At 40.7% G+C, this 22115-nt stretch overlaps 1 protein-coding gene and 1 long non-coding RNA gene across 3 annotated transcripts; one reads left to right on the top strand and one right to left on the bottom strand.

Moving 5' to 3' along the window:
* The first annotated feature begins 2680 nt into the window (after positions 1–2680).
* On the top strand, positions 2681–18620 carry stat2 (signal transducer and activator of transcription 2). Of its 2 annotated transcripts, none has more exons than XM_080424628.1 (24): positions 2681–2872; positions 5860–6044; positions 6683–6827; positions 7398–7493; positions 8571–8657; positions 8803–8881; positions 9021–9100; positions 9210–9361; positions 10380–10538; positions 10640–10729; positions 10822–10881; positions 11004–11024; positions 11642–11735; positions 12578–12625; positions 12819–12902; positions 13034–13132; positions 13299–13434; positions 13524–13576; positions 14020–14114; positions 15339–15478; positions 15626–15814; positions 15971–16025; positions 16189–16376; positions 17514–18620. In XM_080424628.1, the coding sequence occupies exons 2-24, from the start codon at positions 5902–5904 to the stop codon at positions 17711–17713; spliced, it is 2493 nt and encodes an 830-aa protein (XP_080280754.1). In that variant the 5' UTR covers positions 2681–2872; positions 5860–5901; the 3' UTR covers positions 17714–18620. The 2 variants fall into 2 exon arrangements, with proteins under 2 accessions (XP_080280754.1, XP_080280753.1); XM_080424627.1 differs by having other exon boundaries at positions 2681–2877.
* A 245-nt stretch (positions 18621–18865) lies between these two features.
* Positions 18866–21832, bottom strand: LOC308082680. Its single transcript, XR_013932946.1, has 2 exons — positions 21744–21832; positions 18866–20712 (listed from the first exon to the last, which is right to left on the bottom strand). It is a non-coding gene; the product is annotated as an uncharacterized lncRNA (long non-coding RNA).
* Positions 21833–22115: the final 283 nt, after the last annotated feature.

Below are 22115 nucleotides of genomic sequence, written 5' to 3'. Positions count from 1 at the left end.
TTTAACATTGAAGTGGATGGAGCAGCAAATCTTTGGAAATTGTTATCTCCTTATTCGTTTGGAATATCGAAAAAGTGTCAATACTAAATAATTAGAGAATCTTTTTAGATTTTTTTTTTTTTTTAATTTTTTTTTTTAATTTTTTTCAGGACGTTTTTAAACGTCTTTGGCAGGCAATAGCTGAATTCCCAAAGACGTTTATAAACGTCTTTGGCAGTTAATGTGTGGGATTATTGCTTCTGTACTAAATGTTGTGTTTTTTTATGTCTTTTATGTTTTAAGTCTCAAACTGAACATTAAATGTGTTCGTCTATGAATGTCTGGTATCTTTTACTCCTCAAATCACTTTGACCATTGTTTCTCCCATTAGCCTAGAGCAAATCCACATGTGCAGTATCAACATATTGTGTAAGTACAAATTAACATCACTGTATTACAGAAAATATATCTGTAATAATAATAATAATAATAATAATAATAATAATAATAATAATAATAATAATAATAATAATAATAATACTTTTCATCATTCATTTATTAAAAATACGAAATAAATATTTTTATGGAGTGCCTAAAATGCCAGTTTCTCAAAAGCTTGTTTAGCGTTGTTAATAAAGTAGAGATTTATCCAGCAAATCTTCTGATGCAGGGAGAGATTAAAGTGTAGTGTGCTTATGTACAGTAGTACAGTGGTACTAAGTGCATTTACTCAAGTACTGTACTTAAGTACAACTTTGAGGTATTGTTTACTTTACTGGAGTATTCAATTCTTTAACATGTACTCCACTACATCCAGAGGCAAATACCTTTTACTCCACTAGTAATGATTTGAAAACTTTAGTTACCAGTTACTTTGTAGATTTTGATTATAATAAAAAAAAACACTTCAGCCCTATTTATACTTTGGCTATTTGAAAATTAGCCGATCTACAAGCTCTCAACGTGTCCTGTGAGCTTGTAGATCTGCTATTTTAAAAGGATTTTATACATTTGGAAACTTGTGAAATGGGACATTGTGCATAATGAGTACTTTAACTTTTAGTACTTAAGTATATTTTCATGCCAATACTTTTGTACTTGTACTCAAGTAAATTTTGAATACTGGTACTTTTACTCACAACAGTAACAGACTATTTCTACATTGTGGTATTGCTACTGTACAAAATGTGAGTAGCCTACTTCTTCCACCTCTGCAGTACTAGTAAACACACTCATAAAACAACAACGCCACCTGCTGGCACAAATCCGCTGCGCCACGTTAACTTTCGTTTTCCTGACGTCACGTTCCAATCGTAATTTCTTGGAAAATGTTCAGACAGAGCCATAAGTTTCTATTTATCTCTGCAAATGATTGGCACAGAAGACCAACCAACTGCAGCTCGTGCTCCGTTGTGAACAACCAATGAATGGGCCGCTAACATTACGACCAGGGAAGAAACTGCATGCCTGGTCCCTCCATTTTGGCTCTTGAACGACGACAGCACCAGCGTTGCCATGTCAGCTTATTATAAGCGACTTTGGGCTTCTTTTTCTGTAAAGTTGCTTGGTTGCAGGTTGCAGTTTTTTGGGGCTGGTGCTTATTTGGGCTTGCTTCCTAATGTTTTTAATTATTATTTTAACCAGTGGTTCTCAAATACTTTCTTGTCATGGACCCCCAAATTAATATGCACGTGTCCCTCCCTATAAGGCCTGTGATCTTAACATATATTTCATGTATTATTCCAAATACACAGCCAGATATTTTCCTATGTTCAGTCCAGCAGTCAATTTCGGTCCTATCCCCATTCCCCGCACGGTTAGCAGACTGATCTCTGCGGCATAAATCTTGTCCGCGCTGCGTGTGTACTACTACTACTCACCCAATAATAAATTCCTAAGACTTGGGGTAAGATATTGTCCTCTCTAGTTTCATATCCATTTGAAAGTTCTGGCAGAAAACGTGTGTTTAGTTAAATATCTCCACTTTTCTACAAGATTCACATGGACGACATTCTCTGTCATCGAGAGGGGCCGGACCTGAAATGACTGGAGGACTGAACATAGGAAAATATCCTTTGGGAATAGCTGTGTTTGGGAAGCACAAACCTATGGGTCACAGTGCACACACAATTGACAGGTGCGCATTGGTGTGGGTGGGGTAGTTAATCACACCATCAACCGCCAATTGTGTTCCCCATACATTTGTGCTTCCCAAAGGAAGTTTTGATATGTTATAGTCATGCACTCATTCCGAGCTCCTAGCCCGGAGAGAATGTCATCCGTTTGCAGCTCGTGGAAAAGTGGAGATATTTTATTAAACACACGTTTTCTGCCAGAACTTTCAAATGGATATGAAACTAGAGGACAATACGGAGATTATACTTTAGTACCCTGACCAGGTAGGCTACTGTGTATTTGGGTTAGGGTTAGGGTTAGGGTATGTAAGATCACAGCCATTCTAGGACTATAGTCCCTCCCTAACGCCCCCATCTGATACACGGATTTGCCAGGGACCCCTGTACCAGATTTGTGTTGTTAGAAAAAAAAACTTGACTTAGTGCTCATGTGGTATACAGGTGTGCTTATTTCTTTCGCAACATTTGGCAACAGTGAGCATCAGCGCTCACAGAGCCAACATGGCGCCCTGGACAGTGTACAGTGACAGTCTAGATGCCACTGGGGAGGGACAACGATCTATAACCAATGGATTAGAGGAGAAATAAAGAAAACAAGGAAATGCATCTGTACACATGAAACGTACTATATGTCCACAGTTGGGACTTGGGAGTTTACTGTTGTTTTTATTAATCAGAAATAAAACTTCTGAAATTCAGAAAGGGTTGACGTGCAGCTAAATCCGCAGGAAGATCATTTCTCAGTGAATTGAGATTCGGTGAGGTGAGCTATATTATACTGTACTGTACATGGTATTCTAGGCTGCCTGCAGTATGTATGCTGTCTGTTCTCTTCTGGTGCTACATTCGCAGTGAGCTGATTTCTGTTGTGTGCAAACTCACTTTAACTCAGTATTCCCAGAGCTCGATAGATGTATTTTATCGAGTCTGACTTTTACTTTCGTATATTTATGATATAGTCTTGGGCTTCACTAGCCCCTACGGAACCTCTCCCTCCGCTAAGTAGCTCCGAGATGAGGTCCCTCTTTAATTCCTGCCGGCTGCGGTAGACATTTTCGCACATTTTCCAGTTTTACATGTTTCTTACCCCTTTCTGCACATCGTATCCAAAAAGCAAAGCAATTGCGCCACTCTCTCAGATGTTTTAAGCTCTAGCGGAACATAACAGCTTCCAACGTGTTGAAGAAAGTATTTAATTTGCATCGGATTTCATCCGGTTCCATGTTTTTAAGACATTGCGCAAGAGTTGCGCCCGTAGAGATAACATTACTGATTACCCTACTGGTCAAATGTTGAATTGCATCTTCTAATGCAAAATATTATGGAACCGGATGAAATCCGATGCAAATTAAATACTTTCTTCAACACGTTGGAAGCTGTTATGTTCCGCTAGAGCTTAAAACATCTGAGAGAGTGGCGCAATTGCTTTGCTTTTTGGATACGATGTGCAGAAAGGGGTAAGAAACATGTAAAACTGGAAAATGTGCGAAAATGTCTACCGCAGCCGGCAGGAATTAAAGAGGGACCTCATCTCGGAGCTACTTAGCGGAGGGAGAGGTTCCGTAGGGGCTAGGGCTTCACCTTCTCCCAATTGTCGCTGAACATCCGCGCGGAAAGCGTACTTCTCCGTACATTTACTTAAAAATAATATAAATTGCTGACCCGGTAGCCCCAGATGTTAACTCGACATTAGGACCTGTGTGCACTGTATTAGTCCGTATCTTTCAATAGATATGTGTTTTAATCCCGTCTATGTCGGATTCTGTCTGAAGTTCCCTGTATTCCTCAACGGGCGGTTGTGACGGGGCGCATCCGGTGAACGCCGGTATTACACTCAATGTAAACAGGAAGTAAACGAGAGGGGAAATTGCGTTCAGGCACAGACGGGATTAAAACCCATATCTATTGAAAAATACGGACTACTACATTGCACAAAGATTCCGAACGCTGAGTTAACATTTGGGGCAACCGGGTAAGCACTTTATATTTTGCATTTGTACATGTTCGGAGTAATACGGGATTTACTGGTGAAAGTCCAGGACACTCTGGGGGGTGCAGCCCAAGACTATCGTACATATGCAAATGTGAAAATCGATAAAGTCTATGATAGTCTTGATCCAAGGCAAGACATGTCTATAGCAGCATGACATTAACGTCTGTCTTAAATCCGTCACTCTGATAACTCAGTGAGCTTTGCACATACAGTTATATTATACCTGAATAATAAATGAGTTATATAACACACACACACACACACACACACACACACACACACACACACACACACACACACACACACACACACACACACACACACACACACACACACACACACACACACACACACACACACACACACACATTTATTCTTAACTGAACTTTACACCTCCATAGTTGTCAAATGTTGCCCTCTGCTGGTTTTCATACACACACATGATCCCGCAGAAGGCCTAGTATAAACAAATCAAATGAAACAATGTGAACGCTGTGATCAGGGGCGGCCATAGCTGAGTGGTTAGAGAGCCCGCCTAGGGAGCCAGAGGCCCTGGTTGCCCCAGGTACGATTCCAGGGCCAGCATATGTGTCGATGAAATGAAATTTGTCCCTGAGCAAGACTCTTAACCCCTAATTGCTCACAGGCCCTCATTGGAAACAAGCCCGCAAGGACTTTCATGAACGTCCTGTTAAAAGGAATTAACCTTATCCTATCAATTTCATGCAGGGCCGGATCTAGGTAGCCTGGTAAACCCTCCCTCCGGAAATCTCATTTCTATTTGATTCCTGGAGTGAGTCTGGCCTGATCCGCCTTTCTGCAATATTGGCTGTGTACGCCAAACGGACGAGCCTATCAGCGTCGTCGCTCATTGTTCTGTGATTGACAGCTTACGTTGGCCAATCAGGTGGCGAGTTCGAGTGAGCCCAAAACACGAACGGCAGCCATCTTTTTCTTGTCCGCTATATTCTCCGCTATTTTTTTACTTCAAAAAGCTCTCTAACTTCTATTTTGAGGCACGGAATTTACTTATAAGATATCGTTTGGATAGAATTTAGTTGTTTAACTTCATATATGTGGTCAATTAATCATGACAAAGCCTATTTAAAAATAAAAATGTAGAGAACCGGTAGGGGCGGGCAGTGACACCCATGTATCCGAATAAGGCAACCCATTTTGGGCATGGCTGTCTCAAAAGTCCCGTTGCGTCACATTAGACTGGTGAACTGCTGATTGGCTGAAGGGGAAAAATTATCATTGGCTGAAGGGGTTGTCAGTCAACGGTATTACTCCCGCCCAACTCCAGCACAGCCAATATTGCAGAAAGGCGGATCAGGCCAGACTCACTCCAGGAATCAAATAGAAATGAGATTTCCGGAGGGAGGGTTTACCAGGCTAGGATCTAGGCATGGGCAAGGGGGGGCAATGCCCCCCAAATGCCCTGACTGCCCCCCCCAAAAAAAAAAAAAATTGACGGGGGGCTTGTGAAAGTTACATTTATGTCATGATAATTCAAATAATCCTCTGCCCTGATTTTCCATGGGCAGTGTTGCCAGATATTACTACTCCTAAACAATAGGAAGCAGTATTACACAAACAGCCGGAAAAAACACGAAAAAACGCAAAAAACAATTGAAGCGCGGCGCCGAGGAAGCCGCCCCCCCAGCATTTCTTAATGCCCCCCCAATTACTAATTTCTGTATCTGGCCCTGTCATGCCAGTGCCTTTACTTGGAACTTCTCGTTTGTGTAGTTTGTGTTGCGGTTCGTTGGTGTGAACGCAACAGAGCCAAGGATGTCTCAGTGGGAGAGACTGAATCAGATGCCGCCACGCTACCAGGATCAGCTTCATGAGCTCTATGACAGTAGGGATGCCTCGATTGCCTTCCCTATGGATGTGAGACAATACCTGGCCCCTTGGATAGAGAAGCAGGAGTGGTGAGGCAGCACTTTATCTCATCATGTCTTAAACATTAAATGATTTTATTTTATAATATATTTTTTTACATGTTTATTGTAAGTTTTCCTCATACAAAGGCATTTACAAGAATAAAAAGAAACACAGGATTTAACAGATACAAAATATACCACAAAACGTAAATGAATCAGAAAAAGAAAAGAAAAGAAAAGACAAAAACAAACCAAAATGAAAAAGACACAAAACTGAACCGTAGACAAGAGCAAACGACTGATGGCGGTATCATACTCAGAGGTTTACATGAACAATATCACAAGCAATCACATCACGAACAAACTTGCCAGGTATAGACAAATGTCACTAGGAGGCAGCACATCACTGTGCCCACTCACTTCAACTCATCAAGTTGATCAATAATGGGTGACGAGATTTTCTGGAATAGGGGCTCCCTATTTGACAGGGTAAATCTGATTCCTTCCAGATGCAACACACCTCCCAGCTCCTTTAGCCACAAATTGATTGTTGGAGGATTTTCTGATTTGGGGCAGGGGGGAAGTCTCTCTTATACGCTTAAGCCAAAAAATCAAATAGATGACTCCAAAAATGTTGCATTATGATTAAAAGACCAGTTTCAGTCTCTGTTTTTGTTTCCCTTTAGGGAGCGAGCAGCGCGAGATCATGCCTTGGCCTTGGTGCTGTTCCAGGGGTTGTTGGGAGACCTGGATATCCAGCACAGCCGCTTTGTACAAGAAGAGTTGTTCCTCATGCAGCACAACTTCAGACGTTTCAAACAGAACTTTCAGGTTCATCTACCCAGCTACCTCTGGGATTCTTACAATATTATACCTGCCAGCACTAGTACTATTTGTTATGTACATGTTATATACTGTTATAGAGCAGTCTGTCATCATTGGTGAATTGTGGTGTTAGGCCTGAGGGGTTTTTGTGTGTGTGTGTGTGTGTGTGTGTGTGTGTGTGTGTGTGTGTGTGTGTGTGTGTGTGTGTGTGTGTGTGTGTGTGTGTGTGTGTGTGTGTGTGTGTGTGTGTGTGTGTGTGTGTATATTGTCATGAACTGGCTCAACAATCATGACAAAGGTGGGAGACGACACGCAGAAATGACTTAGAAGTTATTTCATTTTAACAAAAAAATACAAAACTATACACAATTTACAATGTGGTGCGAATAGTCGGTGGTATCATGCATGTGTGAAAGTGAAGTGTATATATATATACACACACACACACACACACACACACACACACACACACACACACACACACACACACACACACACACACACACACACACACACACACACCTATGCCACTATTGAAAAGCAAATAAGTTTGGCTTCCATCTTCTTTGTCCACAGATATACCAGGACGAACCATGCAAATTGGCCAGTACGATCCAGTGGTTCCTGGTGAAGGAGAAGGAGATTCTACAAATTGCTGATCTGAATGCTCAGGTTAGAGTAACATACAAAGAAATTAAAGTACGTAGCAGTACATCTGACAAAGACTGCCCCCCCCCCCCAACAACACCAGTTTTGGATTGGTATCATGGAAATACTATTTGTTCACTTAATGAACACTGGTGATTCTAGTGTCATTTAATTGCAAGCAATAAAGAGCACATCTTGACACAGGAGTGTTTCTCAGAGAGTTGGTGGGATTACAAGAGTTTTTAAGGGAGGGCATTTCATACACACATAAGACTATTGTATAATGACCTTCCTGCAATAGCCCAACAGATCATAACGGTGAGCAACGGTGAGCCTCGCAAGTCCAGATGTTACATTTGTGACGTCCACCGTCCATCCATTAGGCAATTTTAATATAGGATACCATACAAAACAATGGTTAAATATTGCTGCTGACAATGGCCTCCTGTTGTAGCTAGTGTTGGAGTTTAAGTTGTCATTATCTCAAATGCTAAAATGTGGAAACTTTACTGCAAAGCAAAAAACAAATGTCCCTTGAACTTAAATGTAAGTATTGCTCTACACAACATTGTTACTTGAGATCTAGTTTGAAAGGCTTGCTTTCAAACTAACAAAAAAGTTTCCAAGGTACGCTATGTTTACTGGATAGCTGTAATGTCCAGTAGTTATAGTGAGGGGAAAAGAATACTGGGAGAAATTCAATTTCTACTATCTAAACGGGTTGATGCTAGCTACAGTATGATAGTTAGCACCTGGGGACGCAAGCCCTGCCCACACCCACATCTCTTGCTGTGCAACACCATGGATTGTTGGTTGGTTGATAGATCAATAGATTGATTGACTGATTATTTGCCGTTCCTCTGATAGACCAGTTAATACATGTTGGCCCTGACCATGATTGTGACCTTGACCTTTGACCTTCTTAGCCCAAATGTAAATCATCTCTTTGCACCTTGCCATGCTTTGCTGTGGGCAGGGTAATTAACCAACCAACAACAACATACTGAATGAATGTGTCCCAACAGTTTTGGCTCATCTCCTAGGCTAGGAGATGAGGAAACCTTCTTTACCTATACTAGACTACCTCTCTGCTTCTCTCAGGTCCAGCTCTTGCATATGGACCAGACTCACATGGAGACTGACAGCCAGCTAGAGCGCAAAACGGCCGGACTCAGGAATCAAGTTCAGGTATCAATCATTCTCTATCTAATTCTCCCATGTGTTGACTTGGCAAGTCATGCCATGTGTTATTTCCTAGATGTTTTCTGTTCTGTATCAATGTTACAAACGCTGTCATCTTCATGTTCTTTTTTTCATATTTTGTGGAATACAGTGCTTGGAGCACGCATTAATATGTTTAGAAGAGCAGCAAGATGAGTTTGATTTTAAGTACAAAACCCACAAGCTGGAAGGTAAGCATCTCCAGATTTGTGTTTTTTACTTGCATTGTTTTATTAGCATTTGATTAGATGTCGGGCAATGAAGTGCAGGTTATTTCTGAATGTGCTGGGTAAATTATTTTCATTTTAATTTGTCTTAACTGTTCTGCAGGGGTGGTAGATAAAGCCGTGAAGAATGAACAACTGAGAAACCTGCAGATACTCATCAACAGACTCAATGAATGTAGAAAGGTATAAAGATATTCATTCTCCTCATTCTTGTGCCTCAAAATTTGAATTCACCAACCTAATTCTTATAATTCTTCCCTCCACCATCCTTTCCTTTTGATTCCCCTCATAGACCACGTTGTCAGATCTCGGTAAGCTCCTGGATTCCTCTGAGGAGCTGGTGGATGTGTTGTTAAACAAAGAGTTGGCAGAATGGCAAAGGAGACAGCAGAGGGTCTGCATTGGCGCTCCAGACAATATCTGCCTCGATCACCTGGAGAAGTGGTATGCTCTGTTCTCACCTTCATACGTCACTTCTTTTCTTGCCCTGAGCATTAGTGAAGAGAATAGAAAACAAAGGAGAAGAACGGACCCCCCCCCAAGAAAGAAACAGTACAGAGAGAAGGGGTTGGGGAGGTTGTATCAGTTACAGCATAGTCGATACAGTAGATCTGCTATTTTCGGAAATAAATTCATAACTTTTCATTAAAATCTTTATATGACATACCCAAAATAATGATGCCAGGTTGAAAGTGATTAAAATATTTATCTGTTTAGGGTATAGAATCTGCCTCTGTATTGAGAAATGAGTGTACAAAAAGTACTTAAAAACTAATCACAAAAAACGAATTCATAACGTTTTCATACTTCATTGAATACCTCCATTTGACAACTAATCCTACAAGTTAGATATTCCAGTGGTACAATATTTAAGAAATAACTTGCTTACATACAGCTCATAGATACATCGATAGACGACTGACGTCACATGCTGGACACATTATGTCCGAGATCCACATGGGAATCGCGCCGTTCCCACGTGGATCTCAACCGTTGCATGATCTGATTTCAGATTTCAGATTGATATAGAACTGAACAAAGACATTAGACATCAGAGCCATGGTATAACCAATCAACCAATTAGATGATTTGTTTTTATAAGTATTTTATTATGCCAACCAGAACAATCTGGAAGATGTCATTACTTGACATTATCTGTTCTACTATAGAGCAGTTAGAATTAAATGGAAAGCTATTTCATTATTGGTATTGTATAAAGATTTTGTATCACCTTTAGCCTCTTGATTTGTTGACAAAGTATTTGACTCAAAGAAGGACTGCTATGTTCTCTCCTTGACACAGGTTGTGTTGGCAGATAATATCCTCCTTTCTTGCAGCTTTTGGCCCCAGTGCCCTTTTGCCATTCATATCAGCTTTGGTTGACTCATAGTTGACAGAGTTACAGGTTTCAACATCTGTGTGTAACAGTTTTGGGTCCTTTGCTCTGTTCCTTGTTTCATAGGTTTACCTGTGTGGCAGAGTGCCTGTTCCAGGTGCGGAAGTTTCTAAATAAGCTAGACGAGCTGGTTGCAAAGATGAGCTATCCCGACGACCCTGTAAAGGCCCTGAAACCAGCTATGCAGATAAGAGTGGACACCCTTCTCATAGACTTAATCAAGAGGTCTCACTCATAGAAACAGCACACACAGTAAACACCCTCTCTCTGACTGTCTCTGTGTGAACGGTTTATATTGAGTGTTGTCATTTTTATATCCATTTAAGCTCCTTTGTGGTTGAGATGCAGCCATCCATGCCGCAGGGGAAAGGTCCTTTAGTCCTACGTACCAACATTCAGTTCTCCGTAAAGACCAGGTCAGTGTCATCACCATGAGGCTTCCCTACAAGTACATCTATGGTTCTACCTGTACGTTACAAAACATCAGCTCTATACAATTTTATTTCAGACTTCTTGTGAAGTTTCCTGAACTGAACCATGTCATGAAGGTGAATGTGACCATGGACAGGTGAGATCAAAATCATAAATTCATATCATATAATTTGTTGACTAGTAGAGAATTATGTAATTTTAGTTCCCCCATCTGGCTAACATTCTGTAATATCTATGTGTTTTCTGTTTTCTGATTAGGGAGCCCCCCCAACTCAAAGGGTAAGTCGTTTTTTACACAACAGGTAAAACAAAACAAAAAACTCCACAGTTAAGTGAACAGAGTGTTCATTTAACTTTATTTTGGGGCAGGCACTTAAGCATGAGGTGTGCAGAGGACAGGGAAATTGACAATGGAGGCCAAGTGTACATCATTTTGCTCCTGGCAGAAATTAATTTTGCAAGTCTTTTTGTCCATGACATTGTGGACGTTACTACTAGTACACTGTTGTGCTGAGTGCAGCACACTGCTCTTAAATTAATGAAAAGTAATGATTTGATTGTGATTGAATCAACCTGCGAGGCTGCGACACATCCACTGATAATATATTCAGCTAATCCAAACCACGTTACCATTTCACCATGGTGAGGTGAAATGCTCTTCTCCAGGCCGAAAAATACCAAACGTGTTGTCACACTGCACCTGCCACGCCGTTGACTGCACTTCTTACCGGTCCACCTGTTTCCCTGAAATAATATCCCCAGAGTTAAAAAATCGACCCGTTTGCTGTCAGAGTTAAATTTACACTCCTGATTTTGCTAACATAAGCTAGTAGTTGCCATGGAATTTCATTTAGCTGTTATAAGATGGAATTGTACCCTGCCACTTTTGCTTTTAGGTATCGGCGCTTTAATGTTTTGGGCACCAACAGCAAGAACTTGAACATGACAGAGAGCCAGAATGGAGGTATGGTGGCAGACTTCAGACATCTGGTGAGTGTCAGATAAGTGACTTTTTGTGAAAAAGCGACCAAATACCCCCCCAACTATTACATATTGGTCATACTTTATAAAGCACATGGTCACATAATTGTAATGCATTATAATCTGCCTTTAACACTGTATATTATAGTTATAAGAACTCATACATTGTCATAATGCTTTATAACCATAATCATAACACATTCTAAAGCATTTTATTTAATGATATATAAGGTCAAGTAATGCATTATAATCGGTTTGTACAATTACAGTTATAAACACTCATAAGTACTTATAATGCTTTATAACAACAATCATAACACATTATGATGGCTTATAAGGTCATGTATCATAATACTTTAATTGCTGTTCACTGGACTTTTTTTTTACTTTTTCTTTTGGCTAGGATGACATTGTATTATAATTGTCATAGTTGTAACACATGCTTTTATAATGCATTATAATCCCTGTTCATTTTAGTGTGATTACAAGCAACCAATGACCAATAGTGGTCATTGGTTGCTTTAAGCATTGTGAACAATAGCATTAAATCTGTGCAAGAACAACACAAAACGTTTTTGCCTACACCTCCAGGAATATCATACTTGATGATCACGTATAGTGACTTATGATCACAATATAATACATTATAACAGTGATTAATGCACTATAAACTTCATATAATATTTTACAATTTTACAACAATTATAATATACTATGATCCTTGTAAAAAACCTGTCTGTGAGTCATCAGCAGCAAGTATTATGATACTTGACCTTGTAAGTCTTTATAAAATGCTTTGTAATGTGTTATTATTATTTTTGAGTAATATTGTTATGCTTTTGTCCTTGTAGACGCTGAAGGAGCAAAAGTCTGGAGGAGGAGGCAAAGCAATCAGTGATGTGAGTTCATGTTTCCGAATTTTAAGGTGCAAGTTCAGCAGATAATTCAGGAATCCATTATTAAAATTGGTGTGTGTGTGTGTGTGTGTGTGTGTGTGTGTGTGTGTGTGTGTGTGTGTGTGTGTGTGTGTGTGTGTGTGTGTGTGTGTGTGTGTGTGTGTGTGTGTGTGTGTGTGTGTGTGTGTGTGACCAGATCTCTCTCAGTGTTACAGAGGAGCTACACGTCATCGACTTTGAAACCGTTTTTCAGCTACATGGCTTCTCAGTTGATTTGAAGGTGGGTTCAGTTTCTACGGTATAATAAAACAATTGTACCCATTGTTTGACAAGAGACATTGAACATCTTGGTTGTGTTTGGACCATGGACCCATGTCCTAAAGCTCTGTCATTCTGTGTCACCCGACGTAGACCTCGTCTCTCCCAGTGGTCGTCATCTCCAACTCCAGCCAGCAGCAGAGTGCATGGGCCTCCATCCTCTGGGCCATGATGCTGTGTCAGGACCCCAAGGTCAATAGACAATGACATGCTGTGCTGTTTGATTATAATGTCCATGGAAAAATGCATTAGGACCCATCAAAATGTATGTTATGTGCATGTGTGTGCACGTGTACTGTATGTGTGTGTGTGTGTGTGTGTGTGTGTGTATATGCGTGGTGCGTGTTTGAATTTGTAGGATTGCTTGTTCTTTGCCAACTGTCCCGTGGCCACATGGGCACAGCTCAGGGAGATGTTGAGCTGGCAGTTTTTATCTGCCACCACAAAGGAACTGGACTCTTCTCAGCTGGACATGATTGCACATAAGCTCTTAGGTAAGTCCAACAGGTCCTCCAAACAGCTGACCTTCTCTGTGATTGATTGATGATGACAATTGGTTAGTAATCGATTTTTGTCCCAGTAGGTAAACAGGCAAATTATGATGACTGCAAAGTGTCTTGGTCTAAATTCACCAAGGTAAGAATCTGGTTTTCTACTGCAAGTAGATTGTTTTTGTGTGGTTGCTGATAATGAACACAGCCATTGGCTGTTACAGTGACCTTAAAACCACTTAAATTTCATTTCTATTAATTACATTACACCATGAAGCCTTGAATTCATGGAGATTTTTTTGTTTTTGTTGCATTCCTAAGACAATAATTTGATGACTGGCGATGGCCGGCGGAGTCTATCCGGTAGGAGACTCAAAGAGTCTCCTACTCAAAGAGTCTCCTACTGAGCAGTCACCCGGTCATCAAATTATTGGCTTAGGAATGCTTAAAAAGAAAACAAATCTCCATGAATTCAAGGCTTCATATAGCGTGTGTAAGCTGTTTTATTACCGTTTTTACACGCCCTCCTTGGCAGCAAAAGTTTTGGTATGCCTGATAAGCCATCCGTTTACATCCTCTGTTCTCCAGGAGAATTGCCCCAAAGTCAATTTCTCATTCTGGATGTGGTTCGATGGCATCTTGGTACTGGTGAAAACCTATCTTGAAGACCTGTGGAAAGACGGGTAAGTGTTCTGAGCACAACTATTGACTGATCCTTCGGTGTAAATTCGTATTTTCTAGCTCTGCTAGCAGCGAGGCTCTAAGGGTGGAGGTGTCAGTCAGTCCATCCACCTGTCTACTCTGCCCATCCAACACTTTTTTATTTTTTTTATTTAGAGTAGCCAATTCTTTTTTTTTTTACCCCTTTTTCTCCCCATTTTAGTCGTTGAATGACAATTAATTCCTCCCCACACACATTTCTGTGTTGTCACTGTTGTTGTTGTATCCTACTGACTCACCTGCCAGTGAGGAGCCCCCACCAGGAGGACGTAGAGCCTTCGTCCTACTCCTCCCGCCCAACACTCGCAATGACCAATATCACCCTGCCCCTCCGGCTTCCCTCCCCCGAACACGGGCCAATTGTGTTCGTGTAGACGCTCGATAAAGCCGGTTGCACCACGGTGGATTCGAACCCGCAACCTCCGTGGTGGTGGGCAGTGACTTTACCACTGCGCCACCCGAGCGCCCTGCCCGTCTGACACTTAGTTCCAAAACAGGATATCTTGAAAACTAGAGGCTAGATTGCCATAGAACTTTCTGTGCACTTTCATTTACCCACGTGGATGAATCAAACTGATTTTGATGACCCCAAGTCTCCTCTAGTGCCAGCCTTAAGGTCCTTACACACCGGGCGATTTCTTTCATGCGAATAATATGTTTTTTTTAAAAACCTTATAAAGTCAATGCAAGCTTACATGGAGCGAAAAAGCGAAGCGAAAAAGCGTCTTTTAATTATTCGGAACAAGTCCGAATTTTGCGTATATTCGCATATTTGCCGGTGTGTAACCGCCTTTAGGCCAAGATTTCTCACTTACAAGATATCTCAATTTCTCAAAATCCAATGGCCAGATTGCATTAAAACTTGGTGTGCGCTCTCTAGCTCCCCAGATGTTGAACCCTAACCATTTGAGTGTCCCCCATAACCTTTCCTCTAGTGCCTTCATCAGGCCAAAATAAAAATCTCAAGATCTAACGGGCGGATTCGGATTGCCATGACAGTCTTACATCCAACACAAACAAGATATCTTGAATACTACTATGTACCTTCGGTATAAGAAACAGGGACTGCTAGCAGGGCTATAAGCTCTTATTTCTGTTACAGCTACATTTTACCTCATTATTTCAATCTAATTAAAGAGCAGTGTTGTCACGTCTTGATTGTTCTTGCATTTTCCTCTGTGTTGTAGCTCTATCATGGGCTTTGTGACTAAAGCCAAAGAGAAAACCCTCCTTAAGACAAAACAGGGGGGCACGTTCTTGTTGCGCTTCAGTGAAAGCGTCAAAGATGGCGGGATCACGTTTTCCTGGGTGGAGTACTCAACACTGGGTAAGAGGCTGTCAGTGCATAATGACTGCTGAAAGATGTTTAAACATATCACCATGGGGCCAATTTTGAAATCTATCTACCAGTAACATTTGCTATTTTCTCCTGTGTTCCGCTACACCACTTGGGGTCCACTTCTTCATGTTCTAGGCGAGCCCAGTGTGAAATCAGTTGAGCCCTTCACCAAGGCAGACTTATGCCAGATCCCTTTGCATGAAATCATCAGGAATTACCAGATCCTAGTGGACGAGAACGTTCCTGAGAACCCGCTACATTACCTCTACCCCAACACCCCCAAAAACGAGGCGTTTGGAAAATACTACACTGACAAAACTGGAGGTGAGGACAGCAGAGAGACAGTTCACTCTGGTTTAATGTTCATTCATTTCATATAATAAACACTTTATAAATGTATGTTAGTGTTGAGAAGGAATATGACACAAGGAGTTTCTCCTTCACTTAACTATATTTGAATCCTTTCTGGGGGTTTTTTAGATGACAATCCATACATCAAATATATCCAAACCAAGCTGGTGATGGTGTCAAAGGGGTAAGTATCTTTTGTTTCATTTGTTTTCAATGTGTCTGGTTGTTGAGAAGTCATTGCCAGGAGTAAAAAAAAAAGTTTTTAAAGAAGAAGAAATGTAAAATATTTTAGCTGCATTTCATTAAATAGATAGGTTGTAATGGCTGTTTGTCATTGGTCACTGTAGGAGCACATTGGAGGCTAAGTCACCCATGAGTCAAGCCAGTGGTATGGCAGAGGGTGAGGGCCTGGATTCATTGAATGGCCTGTATGAGGAGGCAGTGGGTGAGGGCCTGGATTCATTGAATGGCCTGTGTGAGGAGGCAGTGGGTGAGGGCCTGGATTCATTGAATGACCTGTGTGAGGAGGCAGCCGGTGAGTGGTGGCTCTCCTCCTCGCTGTCCCCGCTCTAAAACCCAATCAAACCAATCCCGCTGTCCTTGGTTTCAGTTTTCGCACTTACCATCTGCACGTTTCGCCTCGCGGCGTACAACTCTTACAGTATATAGGAAGACGTTCCGTTTCATTGACCATATTCACACTATGGCCATTTTAGTGTGCGCGCGTGTGTGTGTAGTGGGTAGGGGGTCAATGAGGGGTCTTTTGATTGACTTTGGCATGATCCGGATTCCTGCCGCTGTCCTGCATGTGGCATCCACTCTACATACACTAGGAATATTATTGTGGTCAACATCCTGGTGTTTCATTAAGCTATTACTAACCATTTATTTGATTTGATAGATTTGTGAATGTTGCTGGATTCTTAATGAATACTAACTGGGAAGTAGACAATTAACAACCCTTTTATTAACAACCTTTTCTTTTTCATTGCATCAATTCTCAGTTTGTCATTGCAGCATAAGCATGGGTATTTGTATAATCCACTTCCCTCTCCCCTCCTGACTTTGCATGTGGGGCTCCTGCATTAATGGAAAACCTGGACAAAAATGTTTCCAGTCTTGGAAAATATTTGTGGAAAATAAAGCAATTGTAATCAGAAACACAGATTTGCTAATAACCTTTTTCAGTCAGTCAAGTGTCAAATGTTATGCTTGTCTGCTAGTAGAATCAGATACCCTTTGAGGACATTTTAAACCGATTTATAAAAGTCTTAATTACATAAGTTCCAAATAAGAATTGTTTTGTGATATAAGACCTGACATAAGACTTTAAAGGGATATTTCACTTTCAAACATTTTTGGGGTCATTGTAACATCTACTCTGGCTTTTGTTTAGTTTTTAAGTTGCTTAATTCAGTATTTAGATATTTGGCATTAATTTTATCATTTGAAAGTGAAATATGCCTTTAATATCAAATAAAGTTCATAGATACAAGTGGCATTAAACATAGAGATTGCTTTTTCAGAATGCTGTCCATGAATGGATGCACAGTGTAAAACATTAACAACTGAAAGCAGTCTAGTGCTATTGAAATCCACAGTGAAACGGTAATCCCTGAAATGGTCTGTCCATGAAAGTAGAAACAAGAAACTTTTCCTACTCTTTCCTCAGGCCTAGGTGTGGACCCCCATGTGCTGGTGGAACATCTAGCAGCTGATCCTGACCCCATGCTTTCTGGCACCTTGGAGGGGGACCTGCTTTCTTTCGCCACAATGTCCACTGACTTCTCATATGATGATGTGTTAACGGATGCAGGCCTACACGCATTTACCAGTCCTCTCTTACAGCCCTGTGGAGCCACATTCCAATAACCTGTTATCCTTTGCTGTACATTATATTTAACCACTTTGTGCCATTACTATGCCTCATACTGCACCTTCAACCACTTACATGTTAAAGCAACATGCCATATGTCACAGTTAAAACCTACATATACAATAGAATACAGTATATCCTCAATCCTTTTCTCTCAACACGTCCCTCTGGTTTATCCCATGGCTCTAGCCAAGTAGCCATCAAGCCGTGGGCATACAATGTCAGATTCAGGACACTCATGGACTAACTGCAATGACGCCTGCCCAAATTGCGGGCTCAAACGTATTTGCGCTTGTCCCTCAAAGGATGTCTTGAACTGTTTTAAGACCTCAGACTGATGGGAAATTCATAGAAGATGTAATAGACAATTTTGCACTGACTGGGCATAATTTAGGCTTGTATTTATTGTTTATTGTTTATTTGGATCCCCATTAGCTACTACAATAGCAGCAGCTACCCTTCCTGGGGTCCATACAAAAGAATTGCATTACATAACATAAAAACATATTGCAGTACATGACAGAATCAGACAGTTAAAAACATAAAATGCAAACAAATGTTTAAAAATCCATCTCAATTATATGGTGTAATAACTCATAACAAAACAGTCTTAATGATACCTCAAGTAACAACAAAGTTACAATTTTCATATTTACATTACAATATAATCTAGTCTACAGTTAGCCGCAATCAAAATGCAGACTCCATTAGATATTTCTTTAATCTCCTTTTAAAATCTGATGTATTCCGAGTATAATCCCTTTTTTAAAGTGTTTTGTATGCTGTCGAAGCTTGTGGTAAAATTATTAATGAACATTTGCACTTCCATCTGCACTGCAGATATCCACCGCCATTGAAAGCAATAAATAAATGCCCATTAATAAAGACTAAAACAAAAGAGAACATCTGATGATTCGTCTTGTTGTTTCCTCCTATCTGAGACACATGGTAGGCTATGCGCCAGGCAGCGGTCAACACTTGCAAACTGCAGCTTGAGGAAGTCTGCTTCATAAATGTGTCAATGGTCATGTAGAATATGGAAATAACCCATGTGAAGTCTTTTTGTACTGTACCTGGGTTTTCCATACATTTTCCATAACATTCATGTGGTGGTAATATATTAGATTGTCTGAAACCAATTAATACAGTGAAATTTAAAATATTTTATTTCAACAATACATAAAACAGTAGATACAATAAAGTACAGTGAGTGAGAGTATGAACCAATGAATTTCCTCAGCTAATATTTATAATGGTTACATTTGCCATACTATATTATTTATATGATATGATATATATTTTATAATAACATTTGGAATGGCTTGTAGCATTTACTGCGCGACACTTCTTGATAAAACCGTTTTGTCCTGAACTATCTTTCAGAAGTAACTCACAAGCTAATTTGCTCATTTTGTGCCAACTTCCTGTGTCTGGGGACATTTGTTGTGGGTGAATGAAAGCATTTCTGGGTGAGTATCATCTTTTTCATGCAGAGGGTGTAATTGGGCTTTCAAAAAGAAGCATTCCTTTTTAAGTTGCTTTTTCACAGCAGCCAATTAGTAGGGTAAACACAAGTGCTCTTTCACTAATGAAGGTTCTGTTCCTTTAAATGTTATTGTAGTAGAGCCTTTCCAGTGAACCAAGGTATTTTATAGAAGAAGGTACCAGGCAGGCATTATTGACGAGCATGGATGGCAAACTGGATCCGGAAGTTTCGTGAAATGCATTGGAGTCAATGTGAACCGTCCTTTTGTCAAGTTGTTTTCTAATCACTTGATTTTCCGATGTGCACACTACGTAATGTTATTGAGGCATCTAAACAACGGCATGTATCGTTTCTGGCTCGGCTGTATCCCAAGATTTGGTTGCCAGGCTGTTATTGATCGACAGTCTCGCAATACTTTGGCACGTTCAGAAACGTACTTTGTGCTCTTTAGATACTTATACAGTGTACACATTGAAGAGCAACACAGCAGAAAACAATGTGATGTGTCTTCGATTTTCCTTGACCAAGTATTTTACAAAGGTCTCACATGGCTCTCATTGACTACAATGCATTCCATCGAACTCCCGGCTGCAGTTTGGCTGCAGTTTGCCACCCAGCTGGAATTGCTGGACAGAGAAAATTACGTAGATGACCGTACCTTCTTTCATAAAATTCCTGGCAGTGAACCAACATGCACAATAGCAGCACCCTGACTCTGACCTGATGTAAAATGGCTCCTGTGAAAAAGGTAAATTCTAAGATATTTGTCTGACTATTGAGAACTACTGTAGGGGGCATATGACTGATTATATAGCTATTAGGGTTCTCCAGAGTCAGGTGAGGGGTGTGGCAGGCTTAACGAACAGATCGCGGTCGGCATGTCGGAAATGGCGGCTCAAGATGTCGGTTCAAGATGGTGTACAGCACAGGGAGGGAGCACAGCTGTTGAGTGAGGTTTGCACAGAACATAGGGACAAAGCACAAGATGAAACACAACTCCCCGTCGTATCCTGAGGACGGTGGGAACATTGCTATGGAGTACGGTGTGGGGGTGTAGACAGACATGACATGCACGGGGTCATGAGCAGGGGGGAGCTCCTCGATCCCCGCTGGTGTAGCTTAATGTGATGCTTGAGCAGAGCCCAGGGTGCAGGGGGACGGAGAGCTTCCTACAGGAATCCTCTCCGCCTTGTCTCCACCCTTGTTTATGGCTAGTTCCCCCTGGCTGCTCAACTCACAGCTACTATGTGACAGCCACACTGCTGTCACTGACAGCGGCACCAGCCAGCACCAGGCTAGCGATCGGCATGTTGAAGTGTGTCCTCAGATGTGGGCACGAGGCAAAGGCCAGGACGGTCATCAGGTTCCCCTCCATACCGGTGACGGTCACCATAGATCCCAAAAGTACACCAAGGTACAGGTAGTTCACAACAGAGAGATCGTAGCAGGAGTAGCAGTCATTCCTTGACAGGTGGTGCGTAACATTACTTTTGAGCAGCATTCTATGAACTGGAATAGATTACAGATTACATTAGTCCAGTTGTAAAGTAGCCTAATTATAGCATGTCTTCACATTAAACCTTTAACTTGTTCCTTTGTTTGAGACTCAAATCGAAACTGCACACATCAAGTTAGCACTAGTGGTTCAGCCAGTTTCACGTTTAAGTGATACTGACTACTACTGTGTCTCTGTTATTACAGTTACACCCATATGTTTTCTTGCATAGTTCTAACACCCGTGACCCTAGCATAATGCAAAACATAAAATACGGTGGCATAAAATCATGCCATCGTATGTGCTGTTGTAATAACAAAGCAGTTGATCCAACGTCAAGCAGAACATTCAAAATCTAACTTAAAGCTGATCATTCAAAAGATGGGATAAATACAACCAATCTGTATGGTAGTTAACACAATAATTAACACAGCTGAAATGGTTGCATTTGGTCTCCCTGTGGGTAGATAATGTGGTAGTGTATGAGTATGACCACATGTTTGACAAATGGTCACGGCCAAAATTCAATTTCTCCCCTGAGTAAGTAGGTGTGTGCTCGATTAGCTCATTATCCAGAACTTATTTGCCAAATGTTTTCTCACGGTAAGGATGGAAAACGAAATTGTATACTTTAAAGTTTATGCAGTCATTCATCAAAACAACTACTGTAAACAGTTATCCATTTGTTGAAATGGTGACTAACCGAGACATTTTATCGATTGTTACACTCCTTCACTGCCAACCAGATATACTGTATGTTATACTCAAACAATCAAATGTTGACATTTTCATTATTTTTTAATGTTCCATAGAAAATGAGCGAGCTTCTAAATTTTTTTCTTTTTTCTAAATTTGTAACTATTCAATACAAAACGTAGCGGCATTGCTCCTGATTTTAAGTTGAGTTTTATCATTATAATTTTTTCTTTTAAAAGAGTCCAGGCATTAAAAAAAAAACTGCCAGGACTAATGGTACTCGTCAAATAGATATTAAAATTAAAAGTGGATCAAATCACAAGCATTGTATTTCTTGTCCATTTCTCACCATAGAGTTGAAGATTTTCTCCACGAGATTCTTTATCCTCATCTGTCACTGTCAGTAATGTTTCATTTGTCTTCTGTTTGAGCTTTTATGTAATGGGCTTAAGTGACATCATCATGCAGTGGGGTTTCCTTTGTTAGCAAGCTGTCTCATTGAGGAAGTGCTTTACTGGAATAAACATGGGGGAATTTGCTAAATGTTTTGGCTCATTCATTCAACTATCTATTTCCCCTTTTATACAGTAGCTCTCACATGCAAGCTGTAGATTGAGGAAGTCCACTTCATACATTGGTCATGGTGTGTTAACAAATAATAACCCATGTGAAGGCATTTTGTACTTTACAGTACCTGTGGTTTTCTAAATTCCATACACCT

This window comes from Gymnoscopelus braueri, assembly GCF_963280865.1.
Source record: "Gymnoscopelus braueri genome assembly, chromosome: 3".
In the NCBI taxonomy this organism is placed as follows: Eukaryota; Metazoa; Chordata; class Actinopteri; order Myctophiformes; family Myctophidae; genus Gymnoscopelus; species Gymnoscopelus braueri.
The sequence above is the reverse complement of the archived record's forward strand: the minus strand, read 5'-3'. Positions and strand labels throughout refer to the sequence as shown.